We start from the raw sequence: 22729 nt of genomic DNA, 5'->3' as shown, positions 1-22729 counted from the left end.
TTACTGTGCACCATGGGAGCTATCACATGGTGATGGTGGGGAACCAAAACAGAGAGACAGAGAGAAAAGGAGCAGAAAGAATGGGGGGGGGGAGGAGAGGAAAAGAGGTAAGTGCTACAGCACTGAGTTCTTCCCTTTTATAATTAATACACTCATACTCACCATAATTCATGATGGCAGAGCCCTTGTGACCTAATCAGCTCATAAAGATCCACCTCTTGACCACTGTTACAATGGTAATTAAATTTCTGTTTCATGAAGTACTTGTTCTGTATTGATTTTTAATGAATAAACAAAAATGTTAGCATACTTCAAAAAGTCATACTTTTTTTAGCTTATTAGTACATGTGTGTAGTGTACAATGTTTGAATTCCTTGTGGGAACTTGGTCCATGTGCATAACACATCTTAATTCCTTTTTTTAATCCCCTTTTCCTTCCCTCCCTCCCCTCTCAACCCATCCCTTGATCCACCCGTCTAGAAAGGGTGGATCTCCTTCCTTTTCCTGTTTGCACCCCTCTGGAGAGCGTGGTGTTTACGTTCCTCCTGTGGAGTTGGTCCATGTACATAACGCCTCCCAGTTCTTTTGCTTTTCAGCCCTTATCTCTTCCTTTCCTCTCCCCTCCCTCCCTCTCTTGATCTCCTCCTCTGAGAATGATCTATCTCCCTATGTCCTATTATCTAGTTTTTATTTTTCTCTTCATTTTTACTCTCGGTTTCTTAGAAGAGAAACAATGTGATATTTAAGCTTGGGAGTCTGATTTATTTCACTTAGCATTATGGTCTCAGGGTGTATTTATTTTCCTACGAATGACTCAGGTTTATCTTCATGGCGGAGTACTCCATGCTGTGTATAACGACATTTTCTGTACCCATTCATCTGTTCATGGATATATGGCCGCTTCCAGGATTTAACTATTATGAATTGTTCTGCTATAAACATGGGTATGCATGTACCTCTGAGAATCAACAAATGGGGTCAAGTTAAATTACAAAAGCTTTGCATAGCAAAAGAAAAAAACTGTGAAAAAACAACCTACGGAAGGGGAAAAAATTTTGCCAGCTATTCTTTAGACAGAAGACTAATATCTAGAACATACAAAGTACTAAAGATAATCCAACCTCCCAATGTAGAAGACTTTAGCTGGGACCGGGGATATAGCTCAGTGGCATAAGTGCCTGCCTGGCAAGCACAAGGTCCTGAGTTTGATTCCCAGTACCAAAAAAAATAAAATAAAATAAAAAGAAATAAAAAAATAAAAGCTTAGTCAAAAATGGGCAAGCAAAGTGAATAGATGGGAATAATACTTATACTTAACATCAATAGCCATTGTATAAATACAAATTAAAACAACACTGAGCTTCCATCTTACCCTAGAAAGAACGGCTGTCATCAAGAATTCAAGTCTGGCGAGGCTGCAGGGGAAAATGAACCTTTCTACATTGTTGGCAGGAATGTAAACTAGTACAAGCACTGTGGAAATCAGTACAGAGATGCCTCAGAAATCTAAATCTACAAATTTCATTTGACTCAGTTGTTCCCCTTTTAGGTATCTTCCTGGAAGAGTTAAAGAAATCAGTATCTTCAAGAGAAATCTGTACTTCTGTGGGCATTGCAGCATTACCCACAGTAGCCAAACTATGGGGGAAAAACCTACATGTCCATCAGTGGATGAGTGGATAAAGAAATTGAGGTGTGTGTATATATATATATATATATATGATAGAATAGTACTCAGCCTTAAAAAAGAAAGAAATCCTATTTATGACAAAATGGACAGACCCGGAGGACATAATGCTAATTAAATAAGCCAAGCGTAGAGACAAACTCTGTATGATCTCACTCATGTGTATAATCTAAAAAAGGTGAACTCATCCAAACGGAGTAGAGTGGTCAGTCATTGTCCAGATAATGCAGAAAATGGGAAGGTACGAATCAAAGGTACAAAGTTTCACTCATGGGATGACTGAGTTCTGGAGGTCTGATGTACAGCGTGATGTGTACAGTTGCTATTACTGTACTTTATCCTTGAAATTTGGTTAGAGTAGACCTTAAATGTTCTCACCATTTATTTAAAAATGGCAACTGTGTGGGAAAATGATGTTAGCTTGATCGTGGTATCGTTTCACTGTATAGATGAACGGATGTCACTATATATACATTTCATCATAGATACCAAAACATCATGTTATGCTTTCTAAAAAATACATTTTAATGTATCTTATCAGTTATCCCTCAGTAAAAAGTGAATTTGACCAAAGAAAGAAAATGCCAGTCTGACCCTCTTTTCAGTAAACACCCATCTTGCCACTATGTACATACTGTATTAAGTTACAGTTTGTTTTAGAGCTAAGTAAGTCTCTCTCTTTGCCACTCTTCCTTTCCTTCTCTCTCTCCATCTTTCCCTCTGTTAACTATGTATGTGGGGAATAGGTAGCACATTGCTCGAATCCACAGAAATCATTACTACGTCCACATATGAAGCCACTACTCCATCCAAGTAGTCTCATGACTAAAACTGCATATTTTGATATTATTGCTTCTGAGTTGCTTCATTATTTATTAATAATTGCTTTAAAATACCACTGGTTATTTCTTCTAGTGAGATTTTTCAGGCTTTGCGTACAATAACAGTAGAAAGCATTGGGTAAATTTTAGTTTTAACCTCAAGCTTTCTCCAGTGAAAAGGCCCCAGTGCAGTGTGCACGTGTTGATAAGGTTTCTGTAGAACTTGGAGGTTGCTTTCAAAGCCTGTTTTCCTTTCCCAGCCTGTTTTCCTCTGAAGAAGCTGTAGTCTTTGCCCTGCTTTGAAGAGAAATTTATGTTGATCTTTGTCCCTAAAAGAATGAGCACTGATAGTCATCTAGAAAAAGGGTAGTGGGCAGGATTGTGTATTAAGAATTTGATGCTAGAAACCTTGTCAATTTTTGAATTTGGAAAATGAAATTTTGTGGCTGATTTTGGAACACTTAGAATGAAAATAAACTCAACAAATCACCATAAAGCTGCTATGGTTCTACAGTCTCACTGATTGTAAGATTAATAGTGAAAAGTGTTAAAATCCTAATAGCTAACTTCATGCCAGGAGCAACTAATAAGCTGTGTAATTTTTGGAACCTTGTTCTTCTGAGTTGAAAGTTTGTTCTTTTAACCACTATATTTTAATGTTTATGTTTGATTGTTAGAGGAGGCTTTGTTGATAATTGCTTAATAGATCTGAATTAACTTAATCTGAAGACTTTAATGGTAACAAAATGAAGAAATTTATTCTTTTATGTTTTTTGACTTACTTTTCTGGCCAGTACCAGAATTGAATCTTGCAGTAATAATCAAAGGAGCTTGGATGTCTCTTGGAACATTATATAATTATTGAGATGAAAAGAGCAGTCAGGAATGCTAATTTCACAAATTGGGAAACACAAATTCAAGTGGGGAAGCGACCTTTCTCAAAATCACTACTGTTGGTTACTTAAGGGACTAAAAATGTTATCTTACATAGTTACCTTTCCTGGCTCTCCCGCTGGATCTGTGCATGACCGGCAGTTTACCCTAGATAAAGGATGCCATGGCGAGGAAGCAGTGAAATATGACGTCATTCTCCTCAGAACTTGCTGGGTGTTTCTGCACATGGGATTGTCCCCTGCCTTTTTTAGTTAACTCACTGAAAAATGAAGTAGTAGTATTTCCAGAGCTTTGTGAGAGCAAAATGTAATGTGAGTCCAAAGGGGAAAATGTTACAATTTTAAAGGAAGAATGTTGCATAGTATCATATGTACAGCATTGTGTGTGTGTGTGTGTGTGTGTGTGTGTAGCTTATATATTTGGTCGCGGCTGTGCCACTAATTTAGTGTTTCTATGGTTCATCTTTTATCTTTCTTTTGTTCCTGTGATTCCCATGATTGCTGAAGAGATGACTTTAGATACCACATTCTCATGACTTCTAGATCTGTGTTTCCCACTTGGGTTTCTTTTGAGATCAGATTCTGAGGTGCCAGCGTCATACTGGGCGCTTCCGTGCACCTGTCCCCCGGCGGTTAAATTCCCCCTTCTGGAACCGAAGGAGCCATCGGGCTCTAACTGCACTCACTTTCGCTCGATCCCGCAAGCCAGAAACTGCACTTGACTGATTTGTTTGTCTCCTGTTCTTTTACCTTTCGCATGTGGTTTACCAGTGACGATGTTCCTTAGGCTCTGTTTTCTAATTATGTCCTGAAACTCACTGCTCCCACCCATCCCAGGGCCTCTCAGAGTTCTGAGGCCCACAGTCAGTCCTCACTGGACTCAGCCGTGACGACTAGTTGAAAACATGTTTGTGAGGAGAGAAACAGATTTCAGTGTTACTGGGGTAAAGTAAGAGTGAGTGCCAGAGTGTTCTATGTGTGAAAGACAGGATTATAATGTGATCCTAACCTGTACTCCCTTAGGTGCTCCCTCTGCGGTGATGGCGAACCTCTGGCACCGTGCCACGTGGGCTGTTTGTATCTGTGAAAGATCTGAAAGGTTCGCCATCACTGATTAAGAGACACTTAAGAGGTCTTCCTTCACCTGTGTCTTGGGTCCCTGGGCTGGAGGGCCAAGCCAGGAGAGCATCCTGAAGCATGGCGCTCAGGTCCAGTTTCCCCCTTCTGCTGGCCTGCCATCCTCACTCCCATTCCAGGTGGGAAGCCCAGGCAGGTCTCAGTTTTTAAACATGTGTGCAGTGGACTTGATCCATCAGAATTGAAAGAGAGAATAGCGTCTTCCTTATCACTGCAGCATGCGGCAGACAGGGCTTCTAGCGGCCGTGTTCATGCTGGATTCTTCTTTCGGCAAGTCATTCTGTTCCCGTAAATGAGAGCGCAAAACAGGAAGATAGAGAGCTGGGAAGGGAGGTTGACTGGGGTAAGTGATCCTGCCCTGAGCTGTGGTCTTGTTTGAATGAATAAACTTCAAGCCTAAACTGGGTGGAGGGACTCTAGGACCTCACTCACCGACCCGAGGGGCTGCAGCGTAGTTGCGTGCTGCAGGCTCCCTAAGCATCTCCGTGCAGGTCATTCAGGCTCCTTGGTGTTCGCTTGGCCCCTCCTCATGGACAGCCTGGTGAGCACTGCGGGGTCCAGAGCTCTCTGTCACCCAGTCAAGGTCAAAACTAGCAGTTTGATGGGGTGCTGGTAGTTTAGGACTGTCCAAATGATGCTTAAAATATGTGAAATAGAGTGTAAGTGCAGATGATCAGCCGAAGTGCCAGACTTTTCCAGAGTTTTCCCTATTTGCCTTTCTTCAAATCCTCTTCCATACGACCACTAGAGAAAATTGTCCAAAACACGTTGTTGTAGGCATTTTAAAAATTGTTTTCCTTCACTTACAGTTTCCTTCATCATGTTCTCTACCGCGGTGACCTACACCATCCTTAGGGATACTGTAATCTAGCCCCGAAGCCCTTCCTCCCTTCATTTTAAGACCAACCTTTATGTGTATTTAATCTAAAAACAAAATCAAATTGAAAAACAACAAAAAATTACAGCTTAACTCCCCAAATCTGACTTCAAAAGCAATGGAGAATAATATGGAGATTTAATGCATGTTCTTCTATGCATATCAAACAACAAATTCCCTAAAACCTTTTAAAGCATCTTTTTTTCTACAGTTCTTCCTCGTAAGGCAGCTGGCGCACATGTCTAAATTCCCTTTCTCTTGCGAACAGACCAACTGCTCAAGCCCTCGGGGCCACCCCTTTTGGTTTTTTTGTAGGTGCGATCATCATTTGTGCATTCCGTGTGGTCCTTTTTCTGCTTCTCTTATTTGCATCCTCGTGTGTCATCCTGCTTGGCCAGGGGAAGACTGCTGCGCAAGCTCTACCTGCCTGAGAAGAAGAGAAGCAGAACAAATATTTATAATTTAATTTTAATTTGCTTTTATCCACCAAATTAAAATGAAGTAATGAAGATCTTGTATAAATTAGAATAGGTGTAAGTTCACACTAGATACAATCATTCTCAGAGAATTATATTGTGTATGCTTTCTTGAGGAAGTAGAAAGTTCTGAAGCTAGGGGGAACTGTATGGAATCTTCTTCATAGCTATTTTATATCTGATAAAGACCGAGGAGAAACTATTGCTTTAGGAAAATAGAACCTGAAAGGTAATCTGGGACGAGTTCGTGTTCTTTAAAATTAAAGAATGAATTTTAGGAACAATGGAGGTTAAGAGTAGAATATATTTATCGAGTGAAAGAAAGCTTCTGTCTGAGAGAGACAGAAGGGGAGCCCAAGTGGGTTGCCGGAGATTCTGTCTTTTCTAGGGACTTTCATAGAGCAAAACCACGAGGTAAGGTGAGTCCAAGGTAGGGGAAAAATGGACAAAACTATTGTCAGCCAATAAGAATTGTTCAGGTTAAAATTGATTAAATCGGGATCAAATGGGGAAGCAACTCATGTAGCAAGCAGGCATGAATACAGAACTGGGGCTTTTCCTGTAAGGGACTGGGTCAGTGACTCTTCAAGGTGCTGGCTGCTTATTTATAATATCAATCCCTGATGTCCCTAGGGAGGTATGTGGGTGCATAGTCTTCTGTCTTGAGGTCTGGCCCACAGCAAGTAAGTCTCCATTTGCAAGGTATCTTGTCTTCCATATTGATTCCTTGAGAGCCTGGCTCTGTCTGACTGCCTCTAATATTTCTATCTAATTCAGCTGCAATAACATCACAAAGCCCTTCCTTCCTTTCTCTACTGGGTAAACTCCTGATCAAATGCCACCTGCCTCCTGAATCTTGCCTCCAGATTCTCTTGGCTACTTTTCCCTGTGTGACAAGGTAGTGCTTGGGACTTACCTGTCTGATGGCGTTTATTTCATTGTGTTGGATTATTTATCTCTCTATAGTACCTTGTTGGCTTCTTTAAAATCCCTCTATCCATGGTGATGAACAGAGATAAGGTGATTGCACTTCTGTTTCATACATTTGTGGGCCTAGCATGGTGGGGAACTTCGGATTAATTCTACAGCCACACTGTCAACAAGGTTGTGATTCTCTGCTAGGTTTTTGCTGCATGGCTTGCCTGGAAGTGTTTGGAAATGTATGGGAGTTCTTTGGGTTTTTGCATTACCTGAAGGTTGGGTGCCACTAGGTTCCTTGGTGGGGTTGGGGGCAGAAATGTTGCTGTTCTGTAATGCACAGGACAGTCCAGAACAAGGAAGGATTGTCCTCTCCAAATGCCCTTTCCTGTTGAAAACTGATTATCTAGTCTGAAGTATAGAAAAGGGGAGAATGATTTTTAATCCGTGCACAAACTTCATTTCTGACTCCTGTCAACTCTGCACATGCTACAAATAAGAAAGCCTTATGCTTAGAGTTAGTGGGTTGTTTGAGTGATAGGGTTTTCTTGTCCACTAAATGCATTTCTATCCCTGCCTATTCCTTCCATATCTTCTGAGACCTCTCACTTCTGAGGATGAAGTGATGAAAGCGAAGCGTAAAAGTTTCTCATTTTCCGGGCAAACCTTCCTTGGTTAGACTTTCTCTAAGCCTGGAAATAAGAGAATGTGAATTAAGGTCTATGCATTGCTTTCAAAAATACGGTGAGGTAATTTGATCTTATCCACTACCCAGAAGGCTGAGAGTGACTAATTTCACTGATCTTTTCAAAAAAATCTATTTGTAGCAAGTCTTATGCGAAAGACATCAGTGTGGAGAATGACACATAGATTTAAATTTACTTTTCTGTCAGGAAGTGTGGAAAAGCTAAATGGCTCCAGTGGTCAATTCTGCCTTATTCTAGGAAGTTCATCTTTCTGCTCGTCATTGATAGTGATATGGCTGGGGTTTCTCCCACACAGGAAGTATGTAAGGAGAAAGCCGGACGTGCACTTCTCCAAATAAGCTGGCATTTAAAACACACTTCCGGAAACAAGACTCCTTGAGTTCCTATGATTCCACTGTCCTGTGAGATATATGAAATATATATGTAAGAATTTATTGAATATATATAATATCAATATTATAAAATCCTGTTGAATTTATCAAGTCTGAACCTTGGTATTCATCAGTTACCACTTGATAAAGATTTTTAAAAGATGTTGGATTTTTAAATTTTTTGTTAGTACATGTTTGCGGTGCACAATGATTATTTTCATCACGGGGAGCTGGTACGTGCACACACAGTTGTTCCTGGCCCTTCATTTTCCTGTCATCTGTTTATCCCCTCCCATTGGTGAAAGAACTGTCCCCCTGCTTTCTATTACCTGTTTTTTATTTTGCTCTTTAATTTATACTTCGGGATTCTCGAAGATGTTAAAATATACTTCATACAGACAAATTCTAGTTGATTCCTTACAAATATTTATGTATTTTTTTAGATACTCCCAGAAGTATAAAGGCATCCACTGCTACAGCTGAGAAGTTTTTTCAGAAGCTGAGAAATAAACACGAATTTACCATTTTGGTGACCCTGAAACAGACGCACTTAAATTCAGGAGTTATTCTTTCCCTTCACCATTTGGATCATAGGTAAGTGTGACTGCTGGGATTTCCGTGTTTTTGCTATATTGTTCAGTAAATATATTAAAGAGAAGTAAACAAAGGAAGCTATGGTGTATCTTCAGGATGGGTTTTAAACAGAGTGATTTTGTTATGTTGTGTAACATCACAAACACATATTGAGATCCGCATAAAAGTAGTGGAAACCATCGCTTTTTAGGCTGCTGAGGCCATGCAGAAGTCACCGTTCCTGAAACAAATTTGTTGATTTCTGTATTTCTCAAGAGGTGTCGTCGTCAGTGTTAAGGCTAAGCTTACTGCTCTTTCGTTCGTCTCAGTGCCCACAAACTACCACATTCTCTTTCTTTGGGAAATTGTTGGGTTTAGAGTTTAATAGTCTTATAATTTTAACTGCTGACAGATAACTTCTTTTCTATCTCACAGACTTCAGCAGCTACAGCTGTATTCCTGGATGTGTGTTGAACAAAATTACTTTCTAGTACCTTCTACCTTCTCTCATATGTAGAAACATCGTTAAGAGAGCTGGTGGGTGTAAGAGTGAGAAGGAGGGTGGAGGAAGGAAACGTTCATTCATATACATGTATTGCTGCTAAGTAATACCACATACCTTACAATGGCTCTTTTCTGAAAGAATGACCGCAGTTGTATTCTGTGGACCTTGAGTAAGGCATATAACCTCTGTGGCTCTGTAAACTGGGATAATAATAGTATCAGCTTAGTAGGTTGTTGTGAAGCATAAAGAATTTTATACCTAATATGTTTTACATGTATAATAGCTTTAATGAACCTGGTCAAGTGTGTGTAGAAACCTTTTTATTTTTGCTTAAGAGGTGATGTTGCCTGGAACTTTGCAAATCTTTGCTAATTGCTGAAAGGCAAACACAAGCACATGTGTAAGTAGAGCAAACTATAGCGAGTGATTTACAGAGGAAGGTTCTTAGGCACACTCTGTCTGCCTTGCTGTCTGGGCCTGGGTGGCCCCATCTTATTCTACCTTTAACTCCAAAGGAAAATTTCTCAGGCCCCTCACTTAGGTCCCATTCTTCCCACATCCTTGCCTGTGTTGGAAGGAAGGATGTCATCCTGGTGGGTAGCTCAAGACCTTCCAGGTGAGTGAGAAAGGCAGTGAGGCTCCAGTTCCAGAGGGTCACTGGGCTTTCCCCTGGTCCCAGGGAGGGAATGCCTCTTCAGGTGATTGAGAACAAGTGAGCGCTGTGCTTACAGCACTGGGCCTCTTCCCATGTTGGTTGTGTTTTTAGGTAACATGAGTCACATATAATAAATGAAGAGTATTTCTTTTGGAGAGCAACCTGATTTATTACTGATTATCTCTACTTATTAAGAAAATCTCTTTATTTTGCACACTAGATTTTTCCTTCCTGTAATAATTTTCTTTCATTGTTTTGTTTGTAAAGATAAGTAATTCATTCAGCTTTCATCCAGACAGTATTACTTACACATGGGATGGCTACTGCTGCTTCTTTTTTTACCCCTCTTGTGTCCGTAGTAACTAGTAACTCCACCTGCTCCTCTTGAGGCTTGAAGACTTCGTTAGTTTGTTGCCCTCATTTATTTGAGTTCCCGATGGTCAGTGTTTCTGTTGGTCTCCAGAAATGAATGGAGTAACTGTACACATGTGTGACCAGCACAGATCTCTTGTAATTGGCATATACTTTCCAACTGTATTTACGAAAATGGTTTGAAATTTTTCTTAGCATTTTAAGCTTTGTACAGATGTAGACAGGTGAAATACCACCTGACCTTCATCAGATGACTTGCTGTCAGGCAGATCCTTTCTTATTCTTATTATGCAGTATATTTATCAGGGTTATATGTAAGGCTTTGTATTCTCTTATTTTAATTGAAACAGTTTTGAAATTTTTATGGAAATATGTTTTTATTGTAGAAAGTTTGAAAATGACAAGTGTAATGAAGTAGAAAAGCTCACATAAACCTTATAGTAAAAAAGAAAACAATAGAATAGTGTTATATGTTAATGCAGTCTTTTTGTCTATGTGTGTAGATATGTCATATATTGCTCAGTCAATTCCTAATTTTTAACTCAATTTTTAAACTTAAGGAATAATATCACAGTGAGGTGAATATGATCATACATAGACCTGTGTGCTCAGCTCTCACATTTTCTATTTCTTATTTTATTGGTTCCTCTTACCTTTGTAGCTTTCACAAATCTGATAAAATGTATTGGACAAATGCCACACTGAGATACAGTATATATTTCCATTACATAGAAAATAATTGAGTTTTACTTTCTGAGTAAGCGAACAACCATTAAAGGCTGCCATGTGTCAGGCACAGTGCTTGCCTTAGTTCGTTTTATCATTAGTATTCAGGAGTGGTTAAGAGTGTCGACTCTGTATATTCCAGGGATAGTTTACCACCTGTTGGCTTTGTGATGTTATGCACATTGCTTCACTTTTTTTGTACCTCAGATTCCTCCTTTGTAAATCCATATACAGTGCTTGATGTTCTTAGTGAAAAATAATCTACAGAGGTTCCATAGACACACAAGGTGAGCACTGTCCTTTTCATTTTACAGATGAGAAAAACAAGACTCAGAAGTGTTGTAAAAGAGTTCAGAATAGTGAGTGGGAGTGGGGCTTAAATTCAGATTTTATGGTTGTAGAGCCAGGCTGTTGAACCTGTGTACTATGCCATCTCAGTGTCTGTCTTGGTTACTTTTTTCTCCTTGCTGAGACAAAATACCTGAGGCCCTAAATTAAGGAAGGAAAGTTTTATTTCGTTTATAGTTTGTGGAGGTTTCAGTCCATACTTGGTTGACTCCAAGGCAGAGTGGCACATGGCAGAGGGCAGCCGTTCATGGTGACAGAACAGCAAAGCAACAAGAACAAAAAGGGAGGAGTGGTGGCAAGCAGCCTCTTTCTCTCGCTTACAATGTATGCAAGCTGTCCACCCCAGGGCAGGTGTAGCACTCACATCCATGATCCCAACATTGGACCATGAATCAATCAAAAAACTCTAGAAGTCCAAGACACAACTACATGAGGTTTTGGGGGCACATCCAGACACAAACCGTAACAGTGTTTATGGGAGATCCTTAGCCTAGGTTCTCTTCTGCCTATTTTTTTTTTTTTCACAGCAACACCTACCTAATTAATAACAGGGTCAGGAGCCAAACCCACTTCATCTGATTTTTAGGTCTACTGTTTTTACCACTCTGATATCTCCTAGCCTCCTATCACCCAACGGACCATGCATTGCAGTTTGTATTGCTTTCTTGTTACTATTGCTGAAGTTACCTTTCTTCCCTTGCTTATTTATCCTTACTTAGCTATTGAAAAGGTTCATGATTTCCAGGAAATTTTTTTGTTTGTTCTCTACTCTTTCACAAAAAATGAAGTGTTGTAATAGTCAGTTTCCCACTCCTGAGTTAAAACGTCTGACACCCACAGTTTAGAAAAGGAGAGGTGTAATTTGCCTCACACTATGGTGGGGCTTTAGTCTGAGGCTGAGTGGCTACCAGGCAGAAGTGGCATTTTGTCATAGTGCAGGAAAGCCGCTGAACCCGTGGCAGTAGAGAAAGTGAGAAGGAAGGTCCTGGGGCCAGGAACACACCCACCCACTAGTGGACCCACTCCTCCAGTGATGCCTGCCCTTCTACCAGCACGAAGACTTATCAGTGGATTAACTCACTCATGAGTGTAGTGGCCTTTAATCCAGTTGCTTTCTAAAAGCCCCTCCTGTAAATATATGAGACTTTTGGGGGGATATTTTAGATCTAAACTGTAGCAATTGGTTTATAGAGAGATCTATGGGATAAGATAAAGTATGTGAAACAGAGAAAAGAGAAAACAAATAGAAACCTAGTTAAATGGTACAGAAAATGCTGCTCTTCTTGGAGCTGAGACCAGAGACACATTTCTCGTATGGCCTTTTATGCAAAATGCACTGAGGATCCTTAGAAAAGTTCAGAGGGTTTTCTGGTGGCTAGTTGCATCATACCACAGTGTACTTCAGGAAAAAACAATTACAGTGATCCATTTAGCATGCATCTAGGCGCAGCAATCGGTGAAGCAGTAGTGCCTTTATTTGCTGCAGTAATGTGTGCGACAGTCCTGTACAATCAAGTTTTCCTGTTCAGTATGCCAGGAGTCTCTTCTGTGTGAAACCTTGGTATTCCACCTAAATTGCTTTTCTCTGTGTAACTCGGTCACCTCTAATGGCAGTGATTAGTTCAGGTCTTGTAGTAAGTTTTTTGTAATTCACAATAATTAGAGCTGTTCTGCTTGCTAATGCCAACGGATGCCCATTTTCCTAATTCTTCTTGAATGGTGGCATGAGGGTGTGCTCAGGGTGCTTCTTTTGAGCCCACGTTTCTGCCTCTCTAGTAGAAAGCTGAAGAGCAAGAACTTGTGAATTTAAACTCTGTGAGTGAGATTACAAAGTGTCTGCAGAGAACAAGCACTAGATAAACATTAATATTATTACTAGAGATGATGTGAGACTGTCCCTCTCCCCCTTATACCAGCTCTTGGCTCTAGTCTTTTCTGCACGAAACTAATTGCAGTGAGACCCTGGCTATCATGAAGCCTATAATCAAACCGAGCAGGGGGAAGGGAGGGACTGTCACCTCTTTTTTTTTATCTGCTTGTGCAAATCTTGCTCATATTTCACAATTCCCCTGCTATTTCAATGAATCCGTTCCTGATCTTTCCAATTTGCATTGTTTTTTCCATTAGTTCCCAATGCATTTATAAAATGTGCGTCATTCCTTTTGACATTCTAATATATAAGGTATATTATTATTTAAATGTTTCATGTGTATGCATATATGAATAATCACATAATTACATATTCAGACATGAAGAACATCATCTACTTCTTTTGATCGCAATTACTTAGTGAGATAACACTGACAAATACTTAGTGAGATAATTTGAAATTGAAATTTTTTTTTCAAGTGGGTAATATATCCCATGATTCAAAACTTAAAAGGCACAGCAGGATATGAAGAGGAAAATAAATCTCCCTCCATCTTTGTTCCCTGCTATTCAGGGTCTGTTCTTGGGGGAGACCGTTATTGTCATTAAAGACATTTTGAAATGAAAAATGTATAAAAGAAAATAGAGCTCATCTAATCGTGGTATGATGGGGCCAGCTGGCACCCTGGGCTTCAACAGTTAAAACTTCATGAGCTGGTTGACATTAATTGGTAGATTGAAAATAGACTGTGAAATGAAAATCAGCAAAATATGGAAACCAGCAAAAGCAACAGTGCACAGCTTTTAAAAATATATTCTTTTAGTACTCCTTTGTTGTTATATTTTCCTTCTACTGTATTCCCTATACCAATGGATAAATTAGCTGATGTCTTAGGTTTATTTCTCTGATGAACACAGAGCCAATTATTGAACATTTTATTAGCACACCACTGCCAGAAATCCTGGCATCTAAAGATAACTACCATTAACACTCTGGGATGCAGCTTTTAAGTCCTATTGTTAGGTGAACTTGATTGTGTAAAATTTTACATATTTGATCACAATTCCTTTAAGATTTTAAGGTTTTAACTGTCAGGGACTGCACATTAAATTTGTAAATTTAATCACAGCTATTGTGGTGTCATACATGGTTAGATGCTAAATAAATATTTGCTGAAGGAAGAAATGAGTGAAGCTCGAAAGAAATATCATCAGGATTGCACTAGAAATCCTGATAGGCGCCTTGCAGTTTTCATCGGGGTGGACAATAGGCCTGGAGAATGTTCATACTGCTGTATTGGTGCAGGCTTGCTAATCTGTCCTGAAGTATCATTGGCTCCAGTGTGAGGAATTCACTTACTGGAAGCTACTACCATGAAACAGCTATAAGTCAAGTTCCTAGAGGATAATGACACCTGTAATGAGTTCTACTGCAGCATCTCAGCCGCTGTGTTAAACTGGAAACCTAATCACACAACTTTGTTGGTTTGGACATCTGACACTAGTGGAGATGCTCTGGATTCTGGGGCACCGGAAGTGAGCTGAGAACAAGACAGAATGAGGAGGGCAGACGATCACAGAAGCTAGGAATTAGAAGAGGGTATACGTCAAACCGTAGCTCTGACACACAGCTTCAAAGTGGCATAATTATAAAAGTACCGAGACCCTTATGAACAGTGCCCTGGGGTACTGTGGGCAAAGGCTTTTTTGACCGCCAGTCGGAGATGTTTGTTTCAAACGGTGTTCTTTAAAGAGAGGCTAGTATTAAAATTTTGTGAGCACAGTGTGAAAGGATTGTTGGTTCTTTGGTCATTTCTATGTATGTTTAGACATTGTCTATCATTACCTAAAATTAACAGACAGTAATGTAGGGCACTCATCTGCAATAACTAAGACACTCAAAATGATCAGATTCTTCTCATCATTACAATTTTCTGTCTACAGTACTGTGTTTCTAAAGGCAAAGAATAAAAAATAGGGAATAATTTCAAGATACTGATTCACTTATACAGAGGAAAAGAAATGCGAAAGAGGTAAAGGCTCAGTATAAAAGCTAGAATGTGTTTATCAGTAAAAAGAAATGAGAAATTTTCTCTCCATCTCTGTTTCCTTGTTTCACGTTTTCCAAAATGGCAGTTTCTTCAGGATAAATACAACTTTTTGTTATCACTTGGTACAAATTCGGTGTAGTTATTTGGATTGTGGTGTGTATTTCATAGCATTTCTTCTTTATTTAAAATAATCTTGGGATTTAGATAGATAAATTAGTTCCTGTGATTTTATTATTAGATTTTTCCTGATATTCTATGATTATTTATGCATCCAACTTTGGATGCATGATGGCATACATGGAAATAATTTGTGGCAATAACTACAAATAAATATAAAACTGTCATAGTTCGCCATCATCTGTATTAATAAGCTTGAAGTGAAAGAATGATATTTTTTCCTACTGTCTTAATAATTACACATTCTGGTCAGTGAGACTGTAGCTATGTATGAGGTTGATAAAATGTATCTTTATATTTGTGAGTGCTTGTCTTGTATTAAGCCATTTTTCTTTCTCGACATTAGTAAGTACAAATTACACTTGCTGGCAGTATTTACTTGGCTTAATGGTTCTGAACTAAAAGATGACTTTGTTTATTATGGGTGAAATTAACAGACTGTCATACAAGCTACTACACTCTACTTTTTGGTTGCACTTTATTTAATAAATACCATTAAAGATAATAGGATTTAAAAATTAAAACTCTAAACTCCAAGTTCGACATGATTTAAAAAGTTACTTAGAATTTATTCTCATAAAGTGTTTTATATCATTATTTGTCTCTAACAAAATGGAGCCTCTAATGCATAGTTTAATGCCATTTGCTATTATTAAGAAAGTTGCTGTATATGTACGTCTTTTTTAGTGTGGTGAAACACACACTTGCATCATTACCAACCAAACACAGTGAGGTGCTCACCAGAGAAATGGAATTAAAGTGAAGACACAGAAAACAAATAGGGTTTGTTATATTTAATATATGTGTCAAATTTGTATGTCGGTGACTCTATGGGGAGAAGCCTGTGTTGACATATTTCATCTTTTATGCTGAAAGACGCAAGCCGTTGTTCTTTTCCTTCCTGTCAACTTTCCACTCTGTCTGCAGAGACAGAGAATACTTCAGTTAGCTGCTGCTACTGCAGCTCATAGACGGACTAACCCATATTTACTCCCATAACATGTTTGGTATTGACCTCCCCAGAAAGGATCGGAGAGGACCAGAGATAGTTCCAGGTCTCCATTCTGTTTGACCATGTCCAGTTATCATGTCTGAGTATCTGCGACCCCTCTCCTGTCTGCCTTCTTTATTCCAAGGAGCTCTGCCAGTGTGTAGCTGTCGTACAGGCAATGGTGTCGAGGAAAAGAACTTGGTGTTCCTGCTGGGATGTTTTTATGCTTTTCATTTCTGTGCTGCCATGTCATTTCTTCTTAAATGACAGTAAAGGACAATTATTCAGTAGTGTCTTAGTTACTTTTCTCTCGTTGCTGAGACAAAATACCCAATGCCCCAAATTAAGGAAGGAAAGGTTTATTTAGCTTACAATTTGTGGAGGTTTCAGTCCATACTTGGCTGGCTCCAAGGCAGAAGATAGCAAAGCAACAAGAGCAAAGGGGGGAATGGCAGCCGAACAGCAAAGCAGCCAGAGCAAAAGTGCAGAATGGCGGCAGGCAGCCTCTTTCCCTCCCTTACATTGTAAACAGGCTACCCCCACCTAAGGGGTGTGTAGCTCTCACATAATCTCCATGCCTTCCTCTTCCACAGGCTCAGGATGTATACAAAGTAAGCACTCTGGCTTCCTGCTGAGTTGCTTAGCCAAACCTCTATACTCCCCAAGTTGACACAATGTATCAACCATAACAAGTAGGAATAACTGGCCCATATGGCTTTGAATGATCAGCCCGCTACTTTTTTTGTTGGCCTTAACAGGTATGTCTAAGGATTTCAAATTTTTCTAAATATGTACTTGGGAATGGAAAATTTGAAGTTGTTATTTTAGTTCTTTTGGTGTTTAGGACTTGTGACTTTGTAACTTTCCCCATTTTTGACATGTTTAACTTTGAGAGGTTTATTCCTCATTCTCATTTTCTTAAGCGTTGAAACTTTCCTGTAAATGTCATTTTGTTCCTTAAGAAACTTTTTTGTATTCTGAATGTAACTCATGCATATTACTTGGTTGGTCTTTCAATTACTTTCCGTTTATCTTTCTTTCTTTGTTTAAAGTAATTTTTCCTATCCTGAGATCAGGATTTACTTTAACATAGGTAAAAGGCTTTGCATATTTTTTCAAATAGGCAGTAATTTTTAACTTCTTCCACCCTCATCTGAAATGAAATGTTACATGTATGTTAAAAATTAATTATTTGTTCTCTTTTGTGTTTCAGAAATTGGTTTATTTTTGTACCAGTAATGCACTTAGATAAACAACTATTTTCACATTACAGTTTTTCAATGTACACATTTTTAAAATGTAGATCCTCAAACCCCCACACTACTCAAATGTAAAATATTTTACTCAGGGTTGATATTTAAAATGTATAGCAAGCTGTATGCCATGGCCACTAAACAATCCAAACAGGAAAGTGATGAATTAGAATCGACCTTGAGCACAGGATATAGCTCAGTGGCACAGTGCCTGCCTGGCAAGCGCAAGGTTGTGAGTTCGATTCCCAGTAACAACAACAACAAAAATGGAATGGATCTTGACTATCATAAACCAGTATGGCTATTTCTGTTTGTACTGCTTGTGTGTTTACTTGCAGGGTTTAGGGTATTTGGTAGATTTATAGATAAAGATGTAAATATAGATGTGAAATTTCTTGTATTTATACATTTCATACTATTTATATGTATGATTACAGATTTTTAAAAAATTTTAATACATTATAGTCTCATCAGCAAAATACTCACCCTCTTTCTTCAACAATGATTTTAAAAATTGCCAATTCAGTAGGTGAAAAGTATCACTTTGTTGGTGAGGTTCAAATTTTTTTTTTTTTTGGTTTTTCTCCGGTACTGGGAACCGAACTCGCGACCTTGCGCTTGCCAGACAGGCGCTTTTTGCCACTGAGCTAAATCCCCAGCCCCGAGGTTCAAATTTTTTGTTTGCCACTCATACATGTCTTTATTTTATAAATTGTGTATTTCTATAAACTGTTCATTTTTCTTCCTTTCTCATGGATTTAAATGAACTCCATTTTATAAGGATATTCAGTATTTATTGTCTGTATCTTTCATTGTTTTAAAGTTTTTATGTTTTTTGTGTACTAAATTTTCTTAATTGATATGTAGTGAAATCAATTCTATTTCTATATTTGAAGGCTTGGATTATGTTAATAACAGAGAGAGAGAGAAGCATGTTTTCCTCTCAAAAACAAAATAAAAATCCATTAGAAAATTCAAGGAAAAGTTTTAAATGCTGTTTGAGAAATTTGTGGTAACATATATAAAATGAAACTAAATTTAGCGTGAGTTTGGGTAATCGTTCAAAGTCAGAGAAATGCTACTGGTTTTGGTTTCTCTCCTTTGAAGAACGCAAAGCACAGATAAGGAGAAAAATAAGTGACTGATAAAGCTTTGTCCGGGAGCTAGATCTGCACATGGGAAGGGGTCCCCGAGACTGAGGGTGAGAGGGAAGTGAGGAGGGGAAGGGAACATAAGAAGTCTTAAGGTGCGTCACGTACATGTACCAGATACAGCGAATGCGATCGTTACATGTCACGAACCTGAACTGAAGCAAATGTGGCAGTACTGATGAAAATAGGGACAGGGGATCTAGCGACAGAGGAGGGATGAGGGTGTGGAGCGGAGGGGGACTGAGATGAATCAAGATTCGTTACGTGCATTTGTCTACTCCTCAAGACGAATGTAAACTTCATGTACTGCAAACATGTACGAATAGAATAGTTTAAAAATGCTTTTGAACATTCTTCTTTGGTTATTGAAGAATTTATGTCATGGGACTCGAGCACAAAAGGGCAGATTATTTCAGCACAGTATTTGATTTCACAATGAATTCTATACAATAGACATACAAGTAAATATTGGAGTCTTTTCCTGCTATTTTGCTTGGGGGATCTGGAATGGTGATAATAGCACATGTACATTTTACATTTCCTTTTAATCTGCCATTTAGTACTCAAAGAAGGGCTTATTTAAATGCCCCTGGGTACTACCTAATAAAAATAAAGTGATGTTTTGGACTTAGATATAGGTATGAGTATCTACTATTCAGCTGTTTACACTGGTGGTGCTGATGTCATTTATCCAGTAGCCCATTGTTTTTCTCACAGATTTATAATCAAATTTTCATCACTGCTAAGAGCTCTCTTTGTGGGACCTAGATTCTTCTCTACTAATATTTTTTTTAGCACTTATTTGCAGTACATGAAGTTTATAATCATGTTGGCAAGTGGGTACATGTACATAATACAGCTGGTAATCTTTTTGTTGACTTCTGCAGAAAAACCATACCATTCTGATTATTACGATGTTAAAAACCTGATATCTAATAGTTCAAGTCTCTTTGTTCTTGCTATTGAGACATTTTCACTGTTTGAAACTTCCTTCTTTGATATAAAGCCTAGAATCAGTTTGTTAACTTATATAAAAATATATTGCGATTTGTATTGGAATTGCCTTACATTTATAAGTTAACATGTATTAACATTTTTATGATATTCAGACTTCTTGTAGAGAGATATGGTTTATTTATTCTCTTTTTTCATATATCTTATATCTTCCTGTGAAAATATATCTACTTTATTAGAATTATTCCTACAAATCTTACAGGTTATGCTCCTAGCAAGGTATGATCTTTATTTTTCTGTTACAACCATGTTACTAGAAAAATACATTTTTTGTATCCAAAGTAACATCTTACATAGTATTTAAATTGCTTTCTCTTTTGACTTTCTGATAAAGTGTCTGTAGGTTCAACTCGGAATATAACAACAATATTTTCAATATACTGTCAAAGTTTGATCTGATATACAGTGGCATGCACTGACATTTCAACATTCTTTTCCAAGATGAATGTTGAGGGATTGTTGTAATATACTGGACTTTAACTCTTTGGCATTAAAACTTCTCCTTTAAGTCTTTGGTATGAAGACTAAACTCAAATTCTCTCTCTTTTTTTTTTTTTTTTGTTTTTGGGTTTTTTTTTCCAGTACCGGGAATCGAACTCACGACCTTGCACTTGCCAGGCAGGCACTGTGCTGCTGAGCTAAATCCCCAGCCCCCTCAAATTCTCTTTAGGTCCTTGATCAGTTCCTTTTTACCAAAGGCTCATTAAAATTTATTATCCAGGTAATAGAATTAAACTAATTTTACATTTATTATTTCATTTAGTTATGATTAGAAGCAAACCTTTTAATAAAAATCTAGGTGAAATATTATGCTGTGTTTATTGATGATGGTGTATTACATAAAAAAATCTTTCTTTGTTGTGTACACTTGAGTGTCATTGAGTTTGGAGAGCAGTCTCATTTTTTTGTGGTTGAAACTATGTATTGATTTGTATCATAAGCAGTTGAGTCATTCATTTTTCCCTCTCTTTTCAGTGATTTTTATCCTTTTGGATGATGATTGACATGTTGTCATCTTTCTGTATACTTTAGCCTTAGTTACTTAAAACTCTGGGTGTTGTAAAACATTTGATCATGAAATGGCATATTCTTGAGGATACCAGGTAGCCCACAGCATATGTGAATTACTGAGTAAGTTTAATGTAGCCAGTAAAAGTGCCCTGAGTAGCACCAAAAGGCGAGTAGGTAATGTTTTGAGTGAACTACAAGAAAACAATTTACTTTGCAAGTGACTTAAATTTCAAACTACATACTTGCACACTTACACCCTAGTTCACATATACATACACTTAGACCATTATGTTTAGAATAATATTTTGCTAATATGATATCTGAACAATGACTATAACTTGTAAAATTTACAACTTTGAATATTAATGAATTTGAATAGTTTTTATAATATTTGTTAGTAAGTTGTTGGTGTTTCTCAATTGAGAATTTATTTGTAAATGTGCTTTGCCATTTTTGAGTGTATTTTTTGCACAGTTGTAAGACCTGTTTATATTATAAGGGTATCAGTTTACTCTCAGTCATATATTGTGCATATAAGCTGTAGCTTTTCTGGACTGTTTGATTTTAATTAAAATTTCTTTCAAGTAGTTACAAATCTACTGAAAAGTTACAAGAAAAATACCAAGGAGTCTTCCTATTACCAGATTCTCCTGTTGGGAATATTTTTATCTCATTTATTCCATCTCTCTCTATCTCTTATTTCAATATGCTTTTTACTAATGAAACACTGCATGACCTTTAAGTATTGCAGAGCATGCGTTATTATAACATGTGTCCTTTCCTATATATTCATGTAGTCTTCTATACCCTTCCAATCAAGAAAGCGACTCTGCACTCCAATGTCATCCAATCTGCAAACCTCATTCAAATCTTACCAACTGTCTGAACAATGTATCTTTTTCTTTCTTGGTTGTATTCAAGAGCATGCATTGCATTTGGTTGTCGTTTATTATCATCCTCTTCATTCTGGAGCACTTCCAGCCTTTCCTGTCCCTAGTATACTTATGGCCTTGGAAGCATAGGTCCTTCCTCTCATAGGCTGACCCTCGGTCTTAATTCATACAATGTTTACATGTCACGCAGGCCACTCATTGATGTCAGGAAACATAGAAATGACGCTGGCTCTTCTCCCTGCACCAGTCGGGAGGCACATTGTGTCAGTCTGTCCTACCGGGTGCTGTTACCTCACTCACCTGATCACCTTGTTGCATGGGCAGTTTATCTTTTATATTTTCCCTTTTCCTTTCATTGTATTTTATGGGGAAGATAGACCAATTTTATTTCAGTATCCTCTTCTGCATCAGACCTTTACCTACCTAACATCCACTGGCCCTTCCCAACTATACTAGATACAGTTGCTTCTTAGCGGTATGAGTAAAATGATAAAATTAAAAACTGACACATGATTATTCCACATTCATTTTCTGGTAGTATCAAATATGAGAAATATGTATTTATGTAAATTTATATTCCTATAAAATCATAGTTCAAGCTTTTTTATATCTTATTTTCCGTGTATATTTGCATTCCCCACATAAGGCATTTTAAAATTAACTTGTACATCTTATCTTATTGGAATTTATTCGTGTGTGTGAATGAAATACAGGAAAAATAACATCATTTTCCCGTAACTGTGATTTGCTTAGCATTTCTTCCTTTCTCTTGATAGCTTTGTACTGAAATAAAATATCACAGACTTTTGTAAAAGGAAAATCAGAATGCATACGAGATAGTAGACACAAGTTTTGCAGAGATGTTTTTAAGCTTATATTGATCTGAGTCTTCTGTTTATAGTTTAAAATTTTTTTCATTTCATTTTGTTATTGGTAAACAACAAATGAAATAGGTTCTCAGTTTTTGCAAAATTTCTGATAGGTTCAGTGCATTTTTTATTTAAAAAATAAGCCTGTTTTCTACTAGCTAGTAACAGATGTAAATACATGACACAGTCTCTTCAATATCCAACTTAAAATAATTCAAGATTTTTGAAAGAGTTTTGTTCAATCACATTAAAAAATTGTGCTTATTTTTAAACTTCGCATTTCTACTTGTAATCAAGTTCATAGAGCAATATGAACTAAAATATGAAAACAGGGGCTGGGGATTTAGCTCAGCGGCAAAAGCGCCTGCCTGGCAAGCGCAAGGT

General features: G+C 37.9%; 1 protein-coding gene across 1 annotated transcript in view; it reads left to right on the top strand.

Annotated features, from left to right (window-relative positions):
* Positions 1-22729, top strand: part of Nell2 (neural EGFL like 2) — a gene marked incomplete at its 5' end in the record, with an annotated part of 379873 nt that overhangs the window by 54076 nt on the left and 303068 nt on the right. Inside the window, 1 exon segment of the mRNA XM_005406591.2 lies at positions 8331-8481. Coding sequence (XP_005406648.1) covers positions 8331-8481 — 151 coding nt within the window.

Source organism: Chinchilla lanigera, unplaced genomic scaffold (assembly GCF_000276665.1).
Source record: "Chinchilla lanigera isolate Chin_1 unplaced genomic scaffold, ChiLan1.0 scaffold00099, whole genome shotgun sequence".
Taxonomy (NCBI): Eukaryota; Metazoa; Chordata; class Mammalia; order Rodentia; family Chinchillidae; genus Chinchilla; species Chinchilla lanigera.
Note: the sequence above shows the minus strand (reverse complement) of the source record. Positions and strands in the feature narration are given on the sequence as shown.